Source organism: Protopterus annectens, chromosome 8.part1, assembly GCF_019279795.1.
Source record: "Protopterus annectens isolate FY-2018-M chromosome 8.part1, PAN1.0, whole genome shotgun sequence".
NCBI classification, from domain to species: Eukaryota; Metazoa; Chordata; order Ceratodontiformes; family Protopteridae; genus Protopterus; species Protopterus annectens.
In genome coordinates, this window is record NC_056742.1 from 315021752 (window position 1) to 315046257 (window position 24506).

The 24506-nt window shown below is 39.0% G+C and overlaps 1 protein-coding gene across 5 annotated transcripts in view; it reads right to left on the reverse strand.

The window, feature by feature from the left end:
- RFWD3 (ring finger and WD repeat domain 3) overlaps window positions 1-24506 on the reverse strand; it is a 948792-nt gene that overhangs the window by 562085 nt on the left and 362201 nt on the right. For all 5 annotated transcript variants that reach the window (XM_044081898.1, XM_044081901.1, XM_044081897.1 and 2 more), the window contains exons 4-5: window positions 21848-21942; window positions 8965-9174 (exon numbers count right to left, since the gene is read on the reverse strand). In XM_044081898.1, coding sequence (XP_043937833.1) covers window positions 8965-9174; window positions 21848-21942 — 305 coding nt within the window. The remainder of the gene's footprint in view (window positions 1-8964; window positions 9175-21847; window positions 21943-24506) is intronic.

The window sequence follows — 24506 nt, forward strand, 5'->3', positions numbered from 1 at the left end:
AAAGGTTTTGATCAGATTGGAGTCGTGAAGAGTATATGCCCAGAGCAGAAATTGTACATTGTGGAATCACAAGGAGTAGAATTTAGGCAGAATTGGAAACATTTAGTACCAGTGTCTGAGCCTGTACTGCAGCATCTTGCCTGCATCTACATCTCAGAGCGAGTCATCCAGTGTCCCAGTTCCAGAGGACATTCCAGCAAATATCCCATTTCTGAGAAGATTCCCGTAACTCCTGAAACAGATTGTTCACCAGTGACTACCCTTGTTGCTGAACACAGTCCTAAGTGCTATATCACTAGATCAGGTTGCATTTCCAGACTACATTCCAGATACACAGCAACTTGGACATGAACTGTGTGTTTATTTCTTAGTGTCTGTATAATTCCATGTCTTTTTCAGATGTAATTTTATTGTGGGCAATTCATTAAAGAGGGAGGATGCAGATCAGTATGTATACCTTTAAGAAGCTTTCCATGGGCTTGCACATGTGTATAAATACTGAGCACGTTCGAGCCAGACTGCCATTTTGTAGACAGCTGTTGAGATGCAAGCATGCACGTATGTAATGGTCTGTCAGTTAATCAGTTGTTAATATTTTATGTTGCTGCTATCTATCCTGTTTATATGCTTTATTATACAGAAACACAGCTACTCTGCCTGTTCGTCTTGAATCATAACATAGGACAAGCGACACCACTCTTGGAAAAGTCTTACTGGAAAAAAAACCTCCACTTAACTGAAACAATATCCATCAGGATTACAGTCTCCAAAAAGGAACACGGGTTCTAGGGAGGTCGCAGCACCAAGACAATTCTCTGAACCCTAATTAATGAAATCCTAAGCAACATGGACAAAGGAAATCTTATCGGGACAGTTTTCATATATTTAATCAAAGCAATCAGCCTAAATGACCACTCAGTGCTACTAGACACACAAAACCGAAACGGACATTAGTGAATACTCCCTACCCTGGCTTAAAGACGTCCCTTCCAACAGATCCTTTAAAGTGAAATTCCTCTCAGATCCAGCCAATTGAATCCCTGGTTACAAACTCAACTCGAAAATGAATTTTCACTCAGTTGCTTTTACAGTACAAGTTTTTATTAAACCCCCTCTAAAATAAAATGAAGACTACTAGGCATGCAAAGGCTTACCAAACCTCCTAAGACACCTTACATCATTATATATGGAGACCCAGGTGGCCTAATGGTTAAGGTGTTTGCCTTACAAACACAAGATGCAGAGTTTGAGTCTCACAAGGGATAATTGGCTAGGCTTAAAATGGCTCGCAATGGCAGTTAGCTTAGTACTAACCTATGAACCTAATAATATAAATAGTTCACCCACAGAAACAATTACCTCAGTCAAAAAATTGGAAACCTAGCTTGACACACTTCTCAATTTCATTAGCCGTTCTGGAAAAAAAAACAAAAAAAAAAAACATGAAAATGAACTCACCACTTTTCTCGGCCAGCCAAAGCAAGGGCAGCCATAGACAAAAGAATTCTACTTGTCCAGCTAAAGTACAGATTGCCCATCACTGCCACAACATCAAAGAAAAATACAACTACCATACAAATCATATTTAACAAAATATGAAATTTAATCACAAACTCACCTTGGCAAGAGCATTACAGCACAACTCTAAAGCCATATGGCTGCTTATCTAGCAAAAATCTGACTTCCTGCTGGCCTCCATCCTCTACAAAATCCTTATGTCTGACTCATTCTCATCTCTAGCTCACACACTCTTTCTTAAAACCTTGTCACATATCCTAAGACGTCTGCTACAATCCATCCTCAATCTAGCAATATCAGTTACCAAATCTACACTGCACCAATCCTGCCTTCTCCATACTAGTTCCTAATCTCAGAGAGAATTGCTAAAACCTACCCCAAGGTAAGTTTTAGCAATTCTTCCCTCATACAGAGTTTGGAGATGAACTTGGAAACAACTACTTATACAAGCTTCCTTCCAGTAAACACCAGTCTTATCAACTCGCTTAAATCTAATTACCTTTCCTGTGTTCACTCCACCTCTATTTAGTCATCCTGGCAACTCTGCTGAAATGTTAACTCGCTCATCAATCTTCCATACTGCTTCACTTTTTTCTCCTTTCTCTACTATCTTACTAGCTTAATTAAGTTAGTTTGAAACAGACTCCAACAGAATGCAAAGTGACAATCTATGCATTACTTGTTCGTATCCACCTTACTTGTAATTTGCCCTTCAAATTCGTATGTGTAAAGTTTGTATAAATCAAAAACTTTGTATAGATATGTATCGCTGTTTCTCTATTACACTATCTCATCACTTCTTTATAGACTGATTTGGTTATCACTGAGATTAGTACACTACCCTGGTAAACCAAGATAAAAACAAAATAAAACGACATTTGGAAAAGTTTTTCCCAAATGGCACTATGCTGCATTATTTATTTATTTATTTATTCATTTACTGAGCAATAATACATTATCCATAGGCTATGTTGGGATAGTTTACAGCTCACACTGCAGTGAAAGAGCTGTAAGAGTAAGGACAGAATCCCAAGCTTCTAGTCATCCCTGTATATTAGGTAAGGCAGACAGTGGGGTTTATCTTAATAGAGAGAAGATAGTGGGCTTTATTTTAATAGAGAGAAAACAATCATCATCAATATACTGGACACAACAGCAGAAGTAACTGAGAAAACCCATCTCCCCATCTTTTACAGAATTCATAAAATTGCTTAACATAATTTATTTTCAAGAAATGAAATTTAGTTCACTGAAAGTAATAAATTCTGGCCAAAACAAATTAATTTTTAGTCAAGCATAAAACTACTACCATACAAAAAAAATCTAAAGATGGATAAATCTTAACAGAGAGGAAATGTAATATAACACTACTACTATGATTTAGAAAAATACAAGACCATTTTTTTTGCACAGTGTATAATGTTTTACAACTACAGATGAATACTGTTTTGGTTTGTGTACATTGTTCCTAACTGACAGCAGTACAAAACAATGGATATACTTAAAAAAGAATGAAAGAAGTCACTGTAAAAGCAAATCTTAGCCACTGGGGTTCCTTCCTACTTCCTTCACTACAGACAGCTTTTAAATAAGCAATCATTTAAATAAGCAATCACTACCAGGGTTCCAATGAAGAGAGTCTAAAAAGCAGCATTTTCAAGGCTTAAAGCTACTTAAGAAACATCCTTGAGCTCATCCAGCAGCGTAAGGCATTCATAGGAACTACCATTTTAACAAATCAGAGGCTTCACGGGAATAAAGGTACCTGTAGGCTGAGAAAAATCATTTTAGTAGCTTACATACTAAGACTATAACAGGAGCCTCTTTCAAACCACAAAAGTGTTACTAAGCTCCCCTGCAGATAACACTGTTAATGTCTGCAGATCAGAAGATGGTTTTGGGTCTCCATATATAAATAAGCATATCCAAGACCCTACCAACACAAAACATTTGAAATAAAGATCTGGTTTCATATATTCTTATTTTACTGTTAATATTAATATTCTACTTCCACCAAAAATACCTTCAGAAATTTCTTTAAAACAACCTACCTACCCTGATAACATTAGCAACTTTTAAATTCACACCAAACCAAGTTAACTGCACTGAACATGCAGAATGTTACACCAGCACACTATACCAGCATGTAAACAGCTGCACAGACGCAGCTGTACCATACAGACACAAGTGCAGGATAAACCCGAGAAACAAACCCATACGGTAGAACTATAGTATCAGCAAGTTTTTTTAATAAAAGGAATTTAATTTTGACCAAAAGTAAGAACAGTAATTCCCAGAATGTTACAGCTCTTGTTACTGAAATAAACAACTCAAGGAGCTTAATCAAAACCAAGTTTGAGGCTAAAATAACTATTCAAGACAAAGACAATCACAAGGCATTTTTGGTTACATTTGTAATCTCACAACGACAACACTGCAATGCTCTGAGCTGATTGTTAAGTACACCAAGGCTGAAGATGTACCTAACTTAGTAGCCAATAAATTTACAACTTTACCCCTCTTTCTTCTCAGTCTATCAAGATATACATGCACCTCCAGCTATCACACAAGAACAAGTTCTAAAAGTGCTATCAAATGCTAAATGTACTGCACTAATGGGTCCTGACAATATCCCTAGATGCAACTTAAATAGCATGAAGCACAATTCAGCCAGACCCCTAACAGCACTGTTCAATCTCATTCTCACTACAAGTTTTGTACCAAGTGAATGGAGAACAGCTACAGTCATTCTCCATCATAACAGACAGCCTTCTATAGAGCCAGGCAATTACAGACTCATAAGTCTGACCAGCCTCAAATGCAAAGCCATGGAAAGAGTTACTATGGAATTTATAAATCAGGACATGGGGAACCTCCAAATACCAGACCCATCTCAGTCTGGATTCATCAAAGGCAGGCCCATGCTTACTCAACCTAGTGGATTTTTTGAAAAGGTAAGAAAAGCAATGGATGAAAGCAAAACAGTACACACAACATACCTTGACCTGGCTAAAGGTTCTGAAACACTTCTCCACTAAGGCATAGCAGAAAAGTAAAATAAACTTGGAATAAACCCCTACATCACCCACTGAATTACCAAATGGCTTACAGATAGGACACGGATTACCAGAATAGGGAAAGTTATCACTACAAAGAGACGAGTCACCAGTGGAGTTACTTAGGGTTCTGTGATGGGACCTGCCCTGTTTGGCCTCTACTTTTCTGAAGTAAAAACCAGATACTCCGTTGGAACCGAAAACCAAAGGGGTGGCCTCGAAGCCTCAGTGACAGTCACTGTCAGCGCTGAGGAGTGGGGTTCCACAAAGGACGTCAGAGCAATGAGCTTCAGAACCGACAGATCCGAAGGAGGAGTATACGTCAGAGTCCTGGGAGAGATAGACCTAAGTCCCAGAGGGGGATGAGTCTTAGGAACATTTGGTAACCCTCTGGCTGTCAACAGCTGATCCAAAAGGCGCACCACATCAAGTTTGGATAGATTCCTGGTGGACCTCGTGGACACTCCTGAAGGGGAATCAGGTCAGTCCAAAAAGGGGCTGTACATTTGACCCAGGAAAAGATCCAAGGAAGGGGAGTATCCGGTCCATGGTGTCTGATCTAGTGGCACCGTAGTCTAAAATTTGGAGACAGGTAGCAAAGGAATCAGTGGAGTAGAAAAAGGACTCAGTGCTGAAGAGGCGCTGGGAGTAGATGTCATCAATTCCAAAGAAATTGCATAGGTCAGAACCGTTTTCTGTGTGGTCAAAGGCAAGGTCGGTGCCGTATTTGACGTGGAAGGCAAGGTCGGTGCCGTAGTTGACGTGGAAGGCAAGGTCAGTGCCATAGCTGAAGTGGTGCAAAGGGTGGCGCCAATGTCGAAAATCCGGTAATGTCCATGGCTTAAGTCAATGTAGCAATTGGAGCAGAGCTCGAAACAGTAGTAGTAGTAGGAGCCGAAGCAAGTCTATGCTCCGAGGAAGTTTTGTGGGCCTTATGTTTGTGTCTTACTCCTATCACCAGCCGGTGAGGAGGGATCAGAATGGGGACATTTCTTGTTCTTTACTGGAGGGGTTGAGACCTCTGAAACAGAAAGGACCTCTGTGAAAGGAGAAGCGAGAAGGCCTTTCAAAATCAATTTATTTTTCCTTTATTCAGCATCCGCTGACTGAAACTTTGACAAATTTGGCAAGGAGGTTTAACAGAGAGGTGAGAAACCCCCAGAAAATAAATACAGCCGTCATGAGAGTCGCTGTTTGGGAGTTTACCATTGCAAGAGGTGCAATGTTTAAACCCCGAAGTCCCTTTTTTGCCAGACATTTTCACACACACACACACACACACACACACACACACACACACACACACACACACACACACACACACACACACACACACACACACACACACCACCAGTTAACAAGAATACTAAACACCTATAAAAGGCAAGAAAAGGAAAGAAGATACCAACGATGGTATCAAGCAAGGGTAAGGAAAACCAACAATGGTAAAAGAATTACCCAATGGGTAGGGCTAGTTAGAAAGATACAACAGTAGTAAAACGAGTGAAAATAGAAGGGAAAAGATTTAGAAAGTGACTAAATAAGGGATAAATATCCAAAAATGCAACAGTATCAAGAAAAATAACACTTGGCTTGACAGCTTGGTGAAACGCTGCTATATGGCTACGTGGCAAACGAGATCTGAGGCAACAGGGATAAGGGCATTGTGGGTAGCAGCTTAGCTTGAGAGTTTTTGATGTACATGAGCTTGGTATTAGGCCCACATGGTTACAAGGGGCTCAGAACCGAACCAATCAGTGATGAATGGAAAGAAGATTAACAACATCAGATCCTCCTATTCCTCCTGGGAGGAAAAGAGAAAGGGTACTTTGTCACAGTGACTTCTCTCTCCCCTCTCAATCCATTATTAAGGCAAGTATCATCAACAACTATAAACTGAAAGTTAAGGTTCTGAGTACCTGCTTCTATAGACGGCACAATGAGCAGTACTGTGTAAACATGACTAATTATACAGGCAAAGAAATTAAAAAAAATTCAAACAGTCCTCTGGCAGTAGTACAAAAGAACATTCAAGTTATTTTAGCAACCACAAGCTCAGAAAAAAAAAACTGTTACTGTCCATTTCCAATAGAGTGTAAACCAAAGCTTTCTAACAACAGATCACAAAAAAAGTCAAAAATAAGTGCAGATCTGGTAAATTTTAAACTTTAAAAGGAGAAATAAATGGAAAAAAAAAACAGTAAACTATACATTGATCAGCATTACCTCAAACCTCATTGTGTTAACTAGATACAGGTATAGCAACTCTGATCAGTCATCCGTGATGGATAGCTGATGCTTCTTAAAACTGAAAAGGTAGTTTTAAGCACCTACAAGCATTGCATTCTGTTCTCAAGTCAGTGTAGCTGCACTGTTAATCACAATACTTCATGGGCAATATAGAAGCCTTTACGTGCTACAGTACAAGTGAAGTGATTCCTTCTGTGTCTAAAAATAATATTTATAGCTGTACAGAATCAAAAAGGAAAAACTCAACTTTACAGGAGATAATAGTAGACTTCAGGAAGAGACACAAGGCTCATTCTCCACTCACAGTCGAAGGAGAAACAGTGGAAAGGGTGAAGAGCACCAAGTTCCTGGGGGTGCATATCACTGAAGACTTGTCTTGGTCAATAAACACTAATCACATTGTCAAGAAAGCACAACAGCATCTACACTTTCTAAGACAGTTGGGGAGAGCAAAACTACCACCCTTCAGTTCTCACAAACTTCTACAGGGATACCATCGAAAGCATTCTGACTAGTAATCTCTCAGTGTGGTATGGAAACTGCATGGTTTCAGATCATAAATCTCTCCAGAGGGTGGTGAATGTGGCAGAGAGAATTATCAGGTCCACACTCCCATCTATCCAGGGCATGTACTCTGCTTGATGCCGCAGCAGAACCATGAATATAGTCAAAGACTGGACTCACCCTGCAAATGGTCTGTTTTCGCTTTTGTCTTCAGGCAGGAGATAGCATAGATTGTGTTACAAAACCACTAGATTTAATGGAAGCTTTTTTCCACAAGTCATCAGACTTCTGAACTCCAGTAACAAGACACACCATGCTGGTCATCGAGATCGGGAGTTATAATGTTGAAGAAATTTACAGTCATATGTAATAACTCTATGAAAGCACAATCTTATACCTTATGTGCAATACTAACAATGCCAAGTTAACATTCTATGCAATAACCCAAGTTAGCATTCCATGCAATTTGAAATATGTTTGATTCTGCTCTGTGCAATCTTTTGGGTACTGAAGAAGACATGTAAGTGGAATAGTCTTGGTGTATGTCATTGTACTTGTTACTGCACTGCATAAATGTACTAAATGTCTTATTGCTGTTATGGTTGGATTAGCATATGTGTTAGTGTTGTATTAATATTATCAGTATATGTTGTAAACACATTGAGTTCAAAGTAACACAATTTTGATCAGTTGCACTGTTGTGCAGTCTGAATAACAATAAAGTTCACTTTGACTTTGATTAGTGTAACCACAGCCTATAGAGTCTGAAATATGCACATTTCTGTTTCTGTAGTGGGGGAAAGGGTGTGGAGGTGAAAAAAGTAAATCCATTTCAAGAAACAGGCTATAGGAATTAAATGAAGACCGTTCCATCCTTGCAAGTCTCTATGAATGCCTTTTTCTCTAGCAAGCTGTCTGTAGTTGAACAAAAGTGGACCTCTCTTTGGTATAATTCCAACATGACCAAAAACAAATTTTACTGAAAACACAAAATGAGTCTTTTAATTGCAACAGTTCTAACAATAATTGCCAATATAACAAGAGAAACCTCATTTACAGCTCTGTAGCTCCACAGGAAGCTGCACTGAATGACATCTATGAGTTATACAGAATGCCCAGTCCTTAGGTGAATTATCTGTTCTAAAGATATTTGTCATCAGGTACCGTAAAGGCTTTGGAATGGCTGGCAGACAGCAGTACATTCTAAAGCTACAAAGAAAAAAAAATCAAAATTACCAATTTCCATTAAATCAGATGTTGAATCTCTTAAAAGTCAATTAAAGTGGTTCTTAACTCAACATATTTCTGGGCCATGGAATAAGTTACCTGTGTAGGTCAAGCAAAAAGACTAGTTTTGACAACTGGATAAGAAGACAAAAATTGACATCAGGATTATCATGGAAAACCCTGCGCAATTTGGGAGATGAGCACTAAGTACTTATAAAGGATGGCCAGAACTTTTAATAGTATCCACTTAAACGTGTATATGGATAGATATCTTACATCTGTAACTGCATGCCTGGTAATGTTCTTATGCTCCCAATTCACAAAACAATATCAATACTGTGATAACAGTGTAAGAGTCAAAGTTAAAAAGCACCCAATGATTTCAAAAAAGGTATCCTTTTCATCTTACCTGTGGACACTTTCCTCCTTGTCCTTTCAGCCATCTGTCAATACAAGTAAATCCAAACAGATGTCCACACCGTAGTGTTGAGAGACGGTGCCCTCCAGCATTAGTCCATGGCTCAAAACAGATGGTACAAGTATCATTCTCATCTTCATCAGATGCTATACCAGAAGGATCAACAGTACCAGGATCAGACTTTTTTTGTGGACTAAGTTTCTATAAATGAAAAATCAATCAATTAATAAATAAATATAAAAAAAAAACAGAAAAAACATGTTTCTACTAATCAAGAAAGTGTGCACAACTGTACATAAACTGATTTAAATATTTGTCTAAAACATACAAGGATTACATTTTAGGTTGTAGTAAACAGCCATCTACAAAAAGTAGATATGTGTCATCATCTAACCTTAATTGTAGTTGTGTGAGTATAGTCACTGCTGCAGTCATAATTTCATGGATCTCTAGGTGGAGTCCCACATCCAGCCAAAACTTAGTTTACCCACTCCCCTCCCCCAACACTGACCTGAACATTCCCACACTCCAGATGTCTCCACATTGTGGTATAAATACAGTCATATGATAAGCCATCTCTTGTTCTTTCTTGCCTCAGTAAGAAGTCACCCAGAATGGGATAGATTAAGATGCCTTCCTGGAAGGGAGGAGCTGTTGACGAAACAGTGTGCAGTAATGGTAGACTTCTCAGCATCAAAGATAAGGGGAGACAAATAGATTGTGTGCTGAATCTGACCATCATTTCAATAACGTCTCCTTAACCATACTAAGCCAACAAGCCCCATTGAGACAAAGAAGTGTGAAAATAAATTCTGCTCCATGGTTAATCCATCAAGCTAAACAACTCACGAGGGACAGAGAGCACCTGAAAACAACGGCACAAAACAAGGACCCAATCCTACCTAGACAGATATCAGTGCCTCAGAAACTGCACAAAAGCACAAGTTTGTTATGATAAAAAATAACTTCTCCACAAACCAGACCACACATTCAAAAAAAAAAAAAAAAACACCAACAGATTTTGACAAAATTTAAACGTCTTCCTAAAACCAGGAAGAAAACCCACTCAAAATCTTTTGCCATCTGAAACCAGAGGGGACACTACAAACAAATTCTAAACACTTCATATCCAGTACTCTGCTTGAACAAAAACAACCTATACCCTTCCCCATCTAGCCACCCCTGACCATAGCTCCACACCCAAACTCAAGCTAACAGCCAGCCACACAAATACCATTGAATAATACATTAAAAAATACAATACACAGCACTAGCTCCTGACAACCCGCCACCAAATACTTCAGTATAGCCACTGACACCATTTGGTGCCCTATATCTATCCCAATTAATAGATCTACTACAGAATACTGTATCCGAGCCATATAGGAAGCGTCCTTCATAATCTCATTACACAAAGGTGGCACATAACACTAAACTGTCAAACTATTGCCCTAAGGAAATCCTGCCTACCTTCCCCAAAGTACATGAAAAATGCATATATCTGTAACTCTCAACCTTTCTTCTTGATAACTATTTCCTGTCTCCTACCCAACATGACTTTCGACCTCATCACATCACCAAAACTGACCAGCTACATTTCCTAGATACCACTAATCAAAGTCCTGTTTCCTGGACTTATCAGAAACCTTTGACACAGTCTCACATCAACTACTCCAACAAAGACCAAATCTTACAGGCCTCACAATTCCTGCAAATAGCTGGTTCACCAGCTACCTAAACAATCATACCCAGTAAATAAAATAAAAGGTCTCCCTCTCTACATTCCTTCCAATCATTGCAGGAATCCACTCCCCCCCCCCCACAAGGCTGCATACTTGAGACAATTCTTTTCAATTTCTTCATTAATCATGCCCAAAGGAATCAAAATGCACCTTTAGCTTGATAAACCCCAAATCTTCTCGCCTTAGAAATCATCACACAGGAAGCTTTCACATTTATAGAAAACTGACTAAAATCTATATTCCTTTAAACCCCAACAAAATCAAACTAATCCTATTCCTTCCTAAAAACATAAATCAAGACACTGACATTAATACTATCTTTTCAAACCCAGTAATTGACAACAGCATAGACACAATATTACTAGGAGTTATCATTTGATCTGCACATTGACACTGCAGTCAAAAAGACACTTCAAACTAGGCTCTTTACAGAGCAAAGCACCTAAGTGATCATAGTAAAAAAAATGCTACATCATCCCTTCTCCTTCCTATCCTCTTAGTCTCAACTCTTCCAACAAATATAAACTATAACAAAATTAGCAAATTCACCTGCAGCTTCCACTCCCATCACTGCATGGTGCTCAAGACCCTTATTTGACTTGAATTTCCTCAACACATTACCCTTTCCCAGCTACTCACAGCACAGAAAATACATCCTCACTTGCAAATCTCTTCCAATGGCAATTAGCAAATAAAACCCCCAAGATCCTCCAAACTTTAACTTTTGCTAACAAATCTAATTATTACATTGACTCACTATTCTCTGTCACCATCTCCAAGGCATGGAACAAACTTCCAAACTACATCAGGCTTTAAATAATATGCAACAATTCACATTCACCCTAAAATATCACATGGCAACTAATAAAGTATGCAACTGTACCACACCTACAGTTTTGTAAGTATACAATCCTAACTTTGTCCACTATCGATAATATATAAGTGTATTAAAGGAAAAAATCCACTTTACAACTAAAAAAATCAATTTTTCACTCTGAGCTATTTTAACCCATCAAAATCAATGTGACCACTGCTCATAGAATTTTCTTCTGCAAAATGGCTGTCAAAGGGGCTTGACATATCAATGTGATCTTGTTTTTCTTCAAGCTTTTTTCTTCCACATAATCAATTTCAAGTCTGCTTTAGATGAGTGATGCTAGACAAAAGGTAGTAGTGGTGTACTCCTGTGTCACTGACACATAATGGGATTAGTGTCAGTCACTGTCATCTTGTATACCTTCTTTAGCAGGACTGTTTTGTTTTTTTTTAATTTCTTGAATGGCCCTCATTTGAGTGTTTCTCAGAGGTTGTTTTACAGTATACTACAGAGTTATAGAACTGCAGCTGAAAAGTAGCTACATTTATTTTATTTTTATTTAACATTTGTTTACCAGGAAAGTCCAACTTGGAACTAAGCCAATTTTCAGCGGAGGCCCGGGGAGAAACGCTCCAGATGCATGTCTTTGTAACGTGGGAGGAAACTGAAGTACCCGGAGAAAACCCACACAGACTCAGGGAGAACATGCAGATTCTGCAAAGAAGGCATTCCAACCGAGAATCAAAATGGAAAACCTCTTGCTGTGAGGGGACAATGCTACCGTTGCATCAACCTTTGTTCAAATTATCTTTTTGAAATCCAAGATGAATGGACAGTCCCCTCCCACCACACTCTAGTAAATGTGTTGATACAAAAAAATATATATTTTGTGAATTTTCTCTAAATGTAATGTCAAAGATGTCTGTGACATTTAAGTCATCTTAAAATCTAAATTAGCACAAAAACATTTAAAGATTAAAGCTTAGTATTTCAATACTGTGATGCTGCTTATGTAAATTTGTCAAAACAGGTGGCAACTCCTTTTGAATCACTGACTGATCTAATTGCTCTATTTTGCTATGAAAGGCATGGCTATATTGGAAGCAGTTGAATCAGTCTAAGTTCTGTTCCTTTCTGTGATAAAGACATTGGAAAACAGTTTAACACCTCTTTGTCTTTTTTACAGCAACTGTCTGAGCTCTTGACATCATCAGGACTAATTACCTGTAAAAGACTGTCAGCAATACCTGACTACAAACTCTGTGCCTGGTATGTCATGCAGGATTAGACAAATTCCTCTGCAAATTATGTGGGAAGTTAAGTGTGGGTGGTCTTTCCTCAACTTTGATTCCAAGGCAAGGAAATGAAAGTTTTAAAAAGTATAAGCAGGTTTCTGATACCTACACAGTACTGGAACTATACTGTAAGGGAGAAAAACAACCTAAGAATTGAGATGAACTTGAGGAGAAGGTAGAGTTTTCCTTTAATATAGTATTTTTGATTCTACTCACATTATCTTGAAAACATGTACCTCCTCAGTCTGACATACTTTCTAAATTGCATTTACTGACCATTTGCTTTAAAATACTTTGTAAATAAATGTTTGTTGACATTTTTTCTTTTGAATTGTCAAAATATATTTTTATCCTTGTTTTGAAGCTTTTCTCACCAGCCCTCTGCTGAAAATGGGCATTTCAGCTCCCAGACAGACTTTCCTGACAAACAAAAGCAAATAAATACATAAAAGGAAGAAAAGATAAGCAGAATAAAAGAAAGAAGGTGGAAGAAAAGGCATGGGGGGAGGGGATAATTTGGACACCCACTCAGTCCCATACACTCAGCTTAAAAGAAAAGTGGGAAAATGGACTGCAGCCAGTGACTGCATACAGACATCTACAGTTATGCAAACAGATGACACAACTGTACTATGTTTTTCACGTAACTAAATGTTGCAGTCACGTCAGTGAGGATACCTAAAGCTTGTCTCAAGTCCTTTGAGCAGGCTGGCAGCTCTGTGGATGAGGAAGATACTTATGCCCTTTAGCATCACTGCAGTAAACCCTGCTCTTGCTCTGGAAATCCCAAGAGTCAGCAATGCTAAACAATATCCTCTTTCTTCAGCTAAGCTTTTGCCAAGGAACTTGTGTCAGAAAACAATGCAATGGTATATCTACTTAAAGATGGGCTACTTTAAAATAGGTAGCCTTTTTCTACTAAAAAAAAAAAATCTACAAAAAAAACAGCTGGTCAGCCACTCTATATGCCTTAGTACTATACATTCAATACCTTAACTGACTTTGTACATTCAGGGAACAAGGGATTATTTCCCCCCTTCTTTTGTTTCTTGGAAAGAACACTACAAAATGAACTGCCTGATTTACAGCCACCTTCTTACCACCTTTGGCATAAATGATGAATTCTTGTGCAGGCTAATCCTATCTGACTGAAATGCCAAGAAAGGCTCCCCTGCACGAGGGCCTGCATTTCTGAGACCCGCCTGGCTGAAGTGATTGCCACCAAAAATATTATCTTCCACAAAAGATGTTTTACATAAGCTAATCTTGTTGGCTCAAATGGTGGTAGTTTTACCTTATCCAGCATAAAAATTCAAGTCCCAGGGTATTACAATTGACATCTTTGGGGCTTGAAGTACAGAACTCCTTTCAGAAAAAGGATTTACTGCCATTTGGAGTAAGGGACAGGTTGGTCCAGAGAAAGGCATGTACTACTGCTGATAGGTGGACCTAAACAGAAGTATAATCTAAACCTGTGTGAAACAATTCTGTCAACATACTGTAGGACTCTTGGTACCTGTAAAAAAGTCAATTATCAGAGCCCCCTTTTGAATCTGTAAGGAAAATCTTTTTCCATTCTGCCAGATGTGATTTCCTAGTGCTTGGCTTCCTGGCCTCATTCATTATCATGAGCATGCCTTCAGACATTGGTACCCACGGGGTTAAAAGTTAAGTCTTCCAGGCTGCCAAATGGTGGGTCTCAAGGACTGAAAATAGTATGATGTTCCCCTGTGTCAATAATTCTACCCACCTAAGCAAAACTACAGGACAGTCCCTGGCAATCCAGATGATGTGAGAGAACCAGTACTGCCTTAGACAGACAGGTGAGATCATGCTGAACCAGAAGGGGCCACTTTGCATATTCTTAGTGCTCACCTACAAAGTTATTAGGGGTGTGCCCTTCCATGCTCGAGTAACACATTATAGTACTGTGTGTAACAGTTCTCAGAATTCACAGAATCCATAGGAGATTGAATGCCTGCAGGTCATAATGATCTGCCGGTATCTCCTTTAAATGTATATATAGAGTAGTCTCAGATATGGAGCAAGTAAATATGTATGCCCTTTGCCAACAATGGGCAACTCAACCACAGATGTCTGACAAATGGTAAAGGCTTTTGCAGCAGTGGTCAAGCAAAAGGAGGTGAAATTAAGTGATGAGCCCTGCAAAGAACTTTAGGAACCTCCAATCCTACTTGTCAAAAGGAATATACAGGTACACACCCTCTAAACTCATGATGCCCACAAATGCCTTTGGACTTAGCAAGGGAAGAAATAAATGCAGGGTCAGCATTATCAATTTTCAAACTATAAAGTATTTTCATTCAGACTAGTTGAAAGTGAGTCTTCAAGGGCAGCCTTTTCTTAGAATAAGGTAAACAAAAGCCTTTTCTTTAAGTAAAACCCTTTTCCCTCTTGTTCCCTGGAAAAGTACAGTTGTGTAAAATCTTACCATAATGGTAGATGTCCTTGCCTTCATTGCTGCAGTATTCTTAACAGAGGGAATTCCCTGCTGTGGAAGCCCGAATGTCTAGCCAGTCTACCAAAAGACTACTTGGTGCTTTTTAAAGGTGCACCAAACGTCACTCAAATGTTCCTTGTGTAGCATAGGGCATAAAGGTGATGTTCAGCCCTACCATAATCAGAACTGGGTGCCCAAATAGGAACACAGTCCAAGAAACCCAAGGAGGTAACGTACATCCAGAAAGACAAAAGACTAGGGGGATGGAAGGAGGGAGCGAATACTGCAGCAGTGAAAGCAAGGACATCTACCGTTACAGTAAGCTTTTACACAACTGTACTATGTCCTTAAATTCACTTGCTGCAGTATTCTTAACAGATGGGAGAGTGACAAAGCTCAACAGGAAACTTGGGAGGGGAAGGTGAAAAAGAGCTCCCTAAAAAGTCATGAAGAATAACATTAGTAAAACCAGTCCTAACTCTAGAGATACCATCCAACTTGTAGTGCTTGGGTAAAGGTAAGCACAGAAGTCCAGGTAGCTGCTTCAAGAATACAATCAGTATCTAAAGCCCTTGAAAAAAGTACCCAGAGAAGCTACAGCTCTATTAGAATAGGTTCATAGGTTCATAGGTTCATAGGTTCATACTAGGCTATCTGCCCAGGCAAATGAGCGTTAACTGAAGGAAGGCTCTTGCCATGAAATGTGTAACAAAAGAAAATAGGCTTATAAATCCAAGAAGAAATGGTTTGCTTGGATACAGCAAGTCCCAAAGATCTAGGATGAAAAAAAGTAAATAACTGATCAGATTTTCTAATAGCCTTAGTCTTATCCAAATAAACCCTGAGTTACCAATGCATGTCCAACGTATGCAGCACCCTATCACTGTCAGACTGTGGACGGGGGAAAAAGTAGGCAGATTAATAAACTGATTCAGTGATAGCTCATTAACCACCTTAGGCATAAAAGAAGGGTTAGTGCACTAGGACACCTGTCTTCATGAAAGATGAAAAATGGAGGACAACCCATAAGGGCCTGCAACTCAGACACCCGTTTGGCAATAGTAAGAGCTAACAAATGATCAATCTTCCAAGAACAATGTAGCAAGGAAACGGAAGTAGCAGGAATCTGAGTCAACTTCTCCAAAACAAAAGAAAGATCTCAGGAAGGAGGAACAGGCTTCCTGGGAGGTCTAATATTAAGGACGCCTTTAAGAAATTGTTTAACCTCAAATCTAGAAGCTAGAGGAGGAGAAAAAGGCAGACAAGCAAGGGCAACTGATAAGTGGGACTTAATAGGTCAAACAAGCATTGAGCAACTCACACAAATAAGAAAGAACGACAGGAACATCCATAGTAAGTGGGGTCCAGGTTATGAGGGAGACACCAAATAGAAAACCTCTTCCATTTGGATAAGTAGGAATTCCTAGTAGTAGGTTTCCTGCCGCCCTGCATGACTTGCAGCATGTCCTTAGAAAAAAGGTGTCGGTAAGGAATCAAAATCTATTGCCCACAGTGTCAGTTGAAGCATGGACAGGTGAGGATGGAAGAGAGATCCCTTGTCTTGTGCGAGTAGATCCACCTTGTGAGGCAACTTGTGATGACTGTCCCTAGTCAGATGCAGAAGTAGAGGGAACCAGTGCTGTCATGGCCAAAAGGGAGTCACCAACAAGATTCTGGGAGTATCCTACTGAATCTTGACCAGGACTTTCTGAATGACAGGAAGGGGGGTGAATGCATAATTTCTAAGAAAATGAAAGGGTGCCTACCTTCCATGCCAGAGGACATGGGACAAAACACAGGAAGTTGTTTTATCAGAAGGGAGGCAAAAAAGATCCACTTGAGGAGTATCCTACTGGTGGATAATGTACAGAAACGCATCTCTGTGAAGCATCCATTTGTGGGATGAAGTTGAGGACCTGCTCAGAGTGTCTGCCACAATGTTCTGACCAGAAGGGATATAAACTGCCTAAAGAATTACTTGATACTTGACAGCAAGATCCCACACCAAAAGTGCCAACTGACAAAGAAGACAAGATCTCATTCCCCCATTTGTTGATATACCACATCACTGTGGTATTGTCTGTCAACACCTTGAGAGGCCCTGGAGACAGAAAGCGGATGAAAGGCCTGAAGAGTCAGCAGAAGAGCTCTCATCTCTTTGACAGTGATGTGCTCCTTCTGCTGACGAGGTGACAACACCCCCTGCACTTTTATGGAACCAAGTGTCACCCCCCCAATCCCATGTCTGAAGCGTATGTGAACAATTCCCGAAAGGGATAGAGGGGGATGAAAAGGGATCCCTGGATTCAGAAACAATTGCTGAATCCACCAGTGAAGTTCTTGTCTGATTCAAGGAAGAAGAGGAAGTACAAAGTTTAGATGATGTGCATGTTGGAGCCTCACAGACTTCAGAAACCACTGAAAGTTTCTCATGTGCAGTTTGCAGATTCCGACGGCTGACAAAGTCTTTCTGTCCTTCTCACTCTGGGTTAGTGTGTCACATACAGTCTTCCCAAAGAGGGATGATCCATTGAAAGGGGCGTTGATAAAAGACGCCTTAAAGGGGTCCGCAAACTGACAGCCTGATCCAGGCGTGACGCCTCAAGGCAACACCTGTACCAGCAGCTCTAGCGGCTCCCTCCGTAGCATGAGAGAGGAGACACATAGAGGTATTTGTCACTGATTTCAATGCAGTCATCTTCACAGTGAAAGACTGCTTGTCCTGTTGCGACAGAGACTCCGGGGGCGATTCAGTTAGTTCCAATATAAGGTCTCGCTGCAGTCGGATAACATGTGCCAAGTAATTCAGAGCACGAATAGAAAATGTCGCTGACTGGTATCTTCTGGTATAATAGTAGTTATATATAGTTTAGTTAGGAAGGTTTATTAAATGTATTATTTAGCTAGTTCCATAGAATCTTTACTGACCTACATGTTGTATTGCACAATACTAGCTGTTATTGCCCAAAAATATTTAAGGATAAGTATATAGTTTTATATAGTTTTTTATAGTTTTTTAATCGGTTTCACAAATGTTTTTAACATTGTCCATTGGGTTATTCATTTCTGTAAATATCAAAACAAGGGCAGGGTAATTCTGTGAGGAAGTACTTAATTATGTTTTAATTAAATGATTGAATAATTGTTTCTTAATTTGAAGGATGTTGTATATAAAAAGTCATTCAAATGTGTTGTAGTTCATCTTGACAAAGCCTGGGAGAGCCTGGGTGAAAGCGCTTGACATATTGGATGTTTGTGTTTTGTCGGTATTATTTGGATTAAAGGTATTGCTATCTGCACTTGGTTTTCAGTCCGTGGACTTTTTTTGCTGCTTACCAGAGTGGTTCGTTACATTTAACTTTTTGTTTGTAAACCGGTATCACAAACAAAAACACTTATAACTTTTTTTTTTTTACACAACTAACATGACGATCACGAAGGGAGGAAAAAAGGGAAAGGTATTCACACTCAACTATCACAAAAAGACCAAAAAAAAAAAACCTTACCACCTTGCTTAGAGACCACGATGCTGACTCTCAGAGCGGAAACGATATCTGGGGCTAGATAGGAGGAAGTGATGTAATATAGGTAAGGGAGGAGCTTGGAGCTCGGAGCTGATGCTTGAAAAGTTTTGCCGGCTCGGTTCCGTATACCCATATGTGCAGAAAGAATGAAGTCAACTACTTCAGATTTAAGATTTACTCTGTGACAGAGGGTAGAAAAAGTAGAAGGGCATATAAAAGAAAGTTACCAACTATGGTAACAATACGGATATACTAAATAAAAGTAGATGGTAGCAAATGAGATCCAAGGTAATGGGATGGACGTGGGACTTGTGGGTAAATGGAGGAGCTCAAGAGTTGGATCCGAAGTCTAAAGTATGTGTCTGAGCTGGACCCGAGGATTGGATCTGTAATCCCATTCGCTGAGGAAGAATGAAAAGGACATCATCAGATCTACATTTAACTTTCTCCCCTTTTTGACATTAAATATGACAATGTTTCGTACTGCTAACCATCAAAATTAAAATTTCAACTGTGTGTGTAGCAAAAAGAATATACCTTAAACATATCACCAAGCTTGGGCTTTTCAGAAAATGAAATCCCCAAAAGAGTTACTTACTGAAAGAGACATCAAAATCAAATCCACAACACCAGAGGAAGCAGTGTTTCTAGCCAACCATCAACACTTGCAATATCCTTGTGTTTTGTGTGGGAAGCATTAACAGCTCATAGCACAAACAAGAATTCAACCCAAGAACAAGTGGTGGGGAAAGTTGTCAATTCACCTCAACTTGTCAGGTGACCAAAGGATTCCGTGTACAGTAGCTGAACCCTCAGTGAACCAGGCAACCAACGAGACTAAACAAGGCAATAAAGACTAAGAAATCATACGATTTCTCATTACTTTTCTTGTGGTCATTGGCTTTGTGCAAAATCCTTTGAACACCCCTTTTCTGTTCTTCTCTCAGTTCAATTTCTCTGAGGTGTTAAGCACCAAGAAAGGGCTCCTGTTTTGACCGATGGTATGGATATATTACATTTTAGCCACAGATATCAACAAGAGTTATAAACAGCACACAAAGACAACACTTTTCACTACCCACCAACTTTACAAGTCTCCAAAGGCAGGTTTATCTCAATTAAAAAATAAAACCATGAGCATGATCTGCAACAATCAGAAGATAAAAGCAGCAAGAAATGCAGAAGCTAAGTAGGATTTTTTCAACAAGCAAGACACAACTCAGGTGTGGATAATGTCCATGTGACACCCCTGCCCTGGCCCAGTAATCAAGGAGCCTCAATCCTCATCACTAACACCAGTGAGGGATGTGCACATTGTGAGGATGACAAGTACACACACAGTAAAGTACAATTTCCCTTAGGAACACACAGAAATCACAGTCTGGTGCTGGTTTCTCTTTCTCCAGATCCCAAAGAAGACTCACCACTGGCACAGCTACAGGGTTAAGATCTCAGCAGAGTGGTCAAGCCAAAACCTCTAGCACCCTCTCTATCCAACCAGTGCTTCGTGTCCCTGCCCAAGTAGCTGACACACACACACTGAGATTTGATCTATATACAAATACACAGACACTCCTGGGGAAGGTTGCCACAGGTTTACCAGCTATGCCCCCTTCTGCCCAGACTATAAAGGTAGTACCAGCTGCCACCAACCACTACTTATCAGCTACTGTAAGGCCCTTAACAAAGGGTGACCAATTTTACTGTGCAATGTTAATATTATCCAAATGGTGTGTCCAAAACTAACATTACTTAGTTACATATGTACAAATACATATGCAAGTATCCTAAGAGCTTAAATATCTCAAATAATACAAACAAACCAGACACAATTAAAAGGTTTAAATACATTCAATAAATAATAAAAGAACAAGACAATACTCAATAACTCAATACAGTGACAACAGAGTTCAGAATCACTGGAAATATTTTAAAACAACATTGCAGGACAGTCTCACATAAATACAGAAAATCTCTAGGCTGATCTTGCTATATTCCTATCTATCTCTAAGAGAAATACTATGATCAAAGTCTTACTTACAGAGCTAGGCTGGTGAGAGGATGTTTCTAGGTCCAAATACAAATACAAAATGCACTTCCGTTCTCTCTAAGATAGTTCTTAAGTTACTAACAAACATTTCTGCTGGGTTTTCTCAGATTACATAATTCCTGTCACCTCTGCCGTTAGTTTCCAGGCTAAAAGGAACCTAAATGTAACGTTTCTGTGACGCAGATGTACAACTGCTAGGACGCTACAGAGCAATGCGAAAACACTTTATATGTGAAACCTAGTAATTACCTCTGTCTCAAGACAATAGAAAGAAACTCTAGCTGTAGGCATTCTGTCTTCCAGCTGTGGTAAACACCACCGTAAAACTTTTTATTGTCAACTTATTTTCTTACAGTTTTGCAAGTCAATTCTGTATATTCCAACTTCTACAATGAAAATATACATTTCCATAGGCATATAGTCCATATACATGTCTGCTCTTTTTCAGCAGGGTGCACTGTGGTTACATTTTTGAAGCTCGGCACATAACATGCAGTTTTAACACACATAACATATACTTTTTTTACATTTGTAAGACAAACCTATGGATCATATCAATATTTACAAATGACAAAGAATTATTTACAAAATTCTAGCTAGCTGGGCTGGCAGCTTCACAGTCCACATGGGTGAGGAATGGGAGACCATGATTCCAAACAATACGAGTACTAACACACATGGTGAACACAAAGGAGTGCCTCTCCTCTCAAACTAAACAGTCTCACAAGTTTTCTTCAAGTAGAATCTTACTTACATGGCAAGAAGGCATACTAAGGTGTCTTAAAACACATGAATCACCACCACATTCCTCCAGGCTACTAGAATATTACAGTGATACAGACAATATGAAGATGTTTTACAGATAATACATATTTTCAAAAGGGGAATAGGCACATAAGTAGCATTTATTACCCCAATCTCCAAAAATAAACTTTTGATTTTAATACTAGAATAGCTATAGAACAGCATCCACACTTCAACTCACCCGCTGTTGGTCTACAGGTTCCTGAGCAATATTCTCATTATCTGGAAGATGAATAGAGGTGCTTTCACCAGTTTCCTCAATCTCTGTAGTGGCAACTGCAGGCACAAAGCAAAAAGTTCATAGGTGAATGTCTATAGATCGTAAAACGCATTTCACTCACTGTGTAGTAGTTTTGCTGCTTGCCAACAGAATGAAGTAAGGAATACTAATGCATTGAACACTGCTTATAAACACCAATACTGAGAAAGTTTGAACTTTATAAACACTTTCACACACGTTAAAATGGAAAGGAAAGAGAAAAACACCCAAAATAATACTAAATTAGTTACTGACCTGCTACATGACTGCATTCATCCAACTGAATATGCTTATCAATCAAGCCCCCTGTACACTATGAAGATAAACTGTTAATTCTGCTCAGTACACCATTTTAAAATGATAAAGTATAGCTGTGTAAGTTACACTAACAGTACATGTTCAAATGATCATCCTGCCAAGGATGTTAACAGCCATACAGCTTCCAAAGCTTCATGGCACCTTCCACGCGCACAAACTGTCAGACAACTAAAGCTGAGCTGACTAAAAGACAATTATGGGAACCAAGCCTTTCAGAGTCTTCCATGCCAACAGACAGAGGAAGGTTAAGCCCTGAAAGGGCCGACATAAAAAAACACACCAAGAAAACAAGGGGGATAGAGGAAAGAGAAGTTACTGCAGCAATAATTCAAACATCTACTGTTATGGTAAATTTACTTGCACAACTGCACTATGTTGATCACTGCTCCAGTAGCCTTAGATATATGGGTTGATTAACCTAGCTTATATATTTGGGAGATGGAAGGAGGAGATTCCAGGAGCCCTTGGAAATTGGTCCTAACAAAGCTTGATTTAGAACTAGAAAATGCATCAAGCTTATAGTGCTTTGTAAACGTATGTATGGAGGACCAATTAACAGCTTCTAGAATACTTCTAGAATCCAACCCTTTCAAAAAAGCCATAGATGAAGCCAAGGCTCTGGTATAGTTGGCCTTGACCCTGCCTAGAATAGATTTGTTTTGCTGAGTATAACAAAAGATAATAGCCTTAGACAACCACTTATAGTCTGTTTAGACAAAGAATATGTCTACTACTTACCTTCACAAGAAATAAACAATTGATCAGAAGATCTGAAAGATTTAATTTTGTCAAGATAGTACCAGAGTTGTCTACGGACGTCCAAGGTATGTGAGTATGCAGTATCCTCTCCACCTTATTTTCAAGTTTGGGGGAAAAATGGGGAAATTGATAGTTTGGCTTAAAGTAAACATGGATGCTAAGCATAAAAGAAGGAAGAGGAAAACATCATTTTTTGATGCAGTACAGGCTAAGGAGGAAATGCAAAAGTTTGTCCAACAAAAAAATGAGACATCAAGCAAAAGGGGACTATTTCTCATTCTTCTTATGTTAAAAACACATAGAGATTTTGCTAGTGAAACCTTTTCCTTTCCTCTGTTCAAAATAGACTGCTTGAGAGACAGAGAAAAGCACAGGAGATGACCAGAAGAATCATGAGTACCGTAGAACTGAATCAGAATCTGGAGCTGGGAGAGGAAGATGAACAAAAAGACATGGAAATTAGTGAATAAATATAAGACTGCAAAGTATTGTTCACATTTGTGAAAATAGAGCTGTATAAGAATAACTGGAAAGAGTGGACTTTTGTTGACTTTGTTAAACTTCTGAGGAACTGAAAAGCATTTGCCTCATTTCATTAATTTTTGGAAGGAGTCTGGGGGGAGGGAAAGAGAAAGGAAAAAGGTAACTGCAAGTAAAAACAAGTTTCTTTTCTGTACAGTATTTCTATGAAACTTTTCACAATATAAACTGCATTTTTATAGTAAAGTATTTTAGTTGTTCTAGATTGTGATAAAGTTATTAGACAGCTGCCTTTTTTCTCTTTTTCGTCTTCTTTCTTTGTTGGTATTAAGAAATGCAGGCATTATAGTGCAAAAAGAAAAGGAAAGCTAGACAAAAAGTTAAGATGCTGCAATCTTGGGTTGCTCAGGTGGGGGATGGGGTGCAAAAGTACACAGATCATAACATATGTATAGCTGATTTGTTTTCTATTACTTGTGCATAACTGAACATCTGGATTAAGACCCCTGGTTTAATCTAACAAATTTTAAGTGGAAACGAGTAAACTATGACAACACGAAATACAATGGAAAGTTTTCTTTCAGCAAATTTAAGGCTTTCAGCTTATTTTTAGGCTACAACAGAGGCAAGCTGATAAGACAATAAAAGAACATCAGTTTCTTCAAGTCTAAAAGTTAATGCTTTTTGAAAGTACACAAGTAGTTTTCAAATCGGGAGCGGGAAGATGAAGAGAACAATAATAATAATAAAAAAAAACAGACCGACCAATTACTGTAAGTAGAAGCACAGGCAATAACATACTTCGATTTCAGGGTAACATGGGCCTATGTTAGCTGTCTACTTGGCAAACTTTGTTTGAAAGTCTTGTAAAATGTAACAATGGTTCCAAATGTTGAGGATAAGAAAACTGTATTAAGGATTAACCTGCCAAACAACAATGGCTGCATGTATTACAAAAGCTGGAAACAGACATTTAAAAAGCTGTCATATAAAATAGGTGGGAACTGATGACTTTTACTATAAT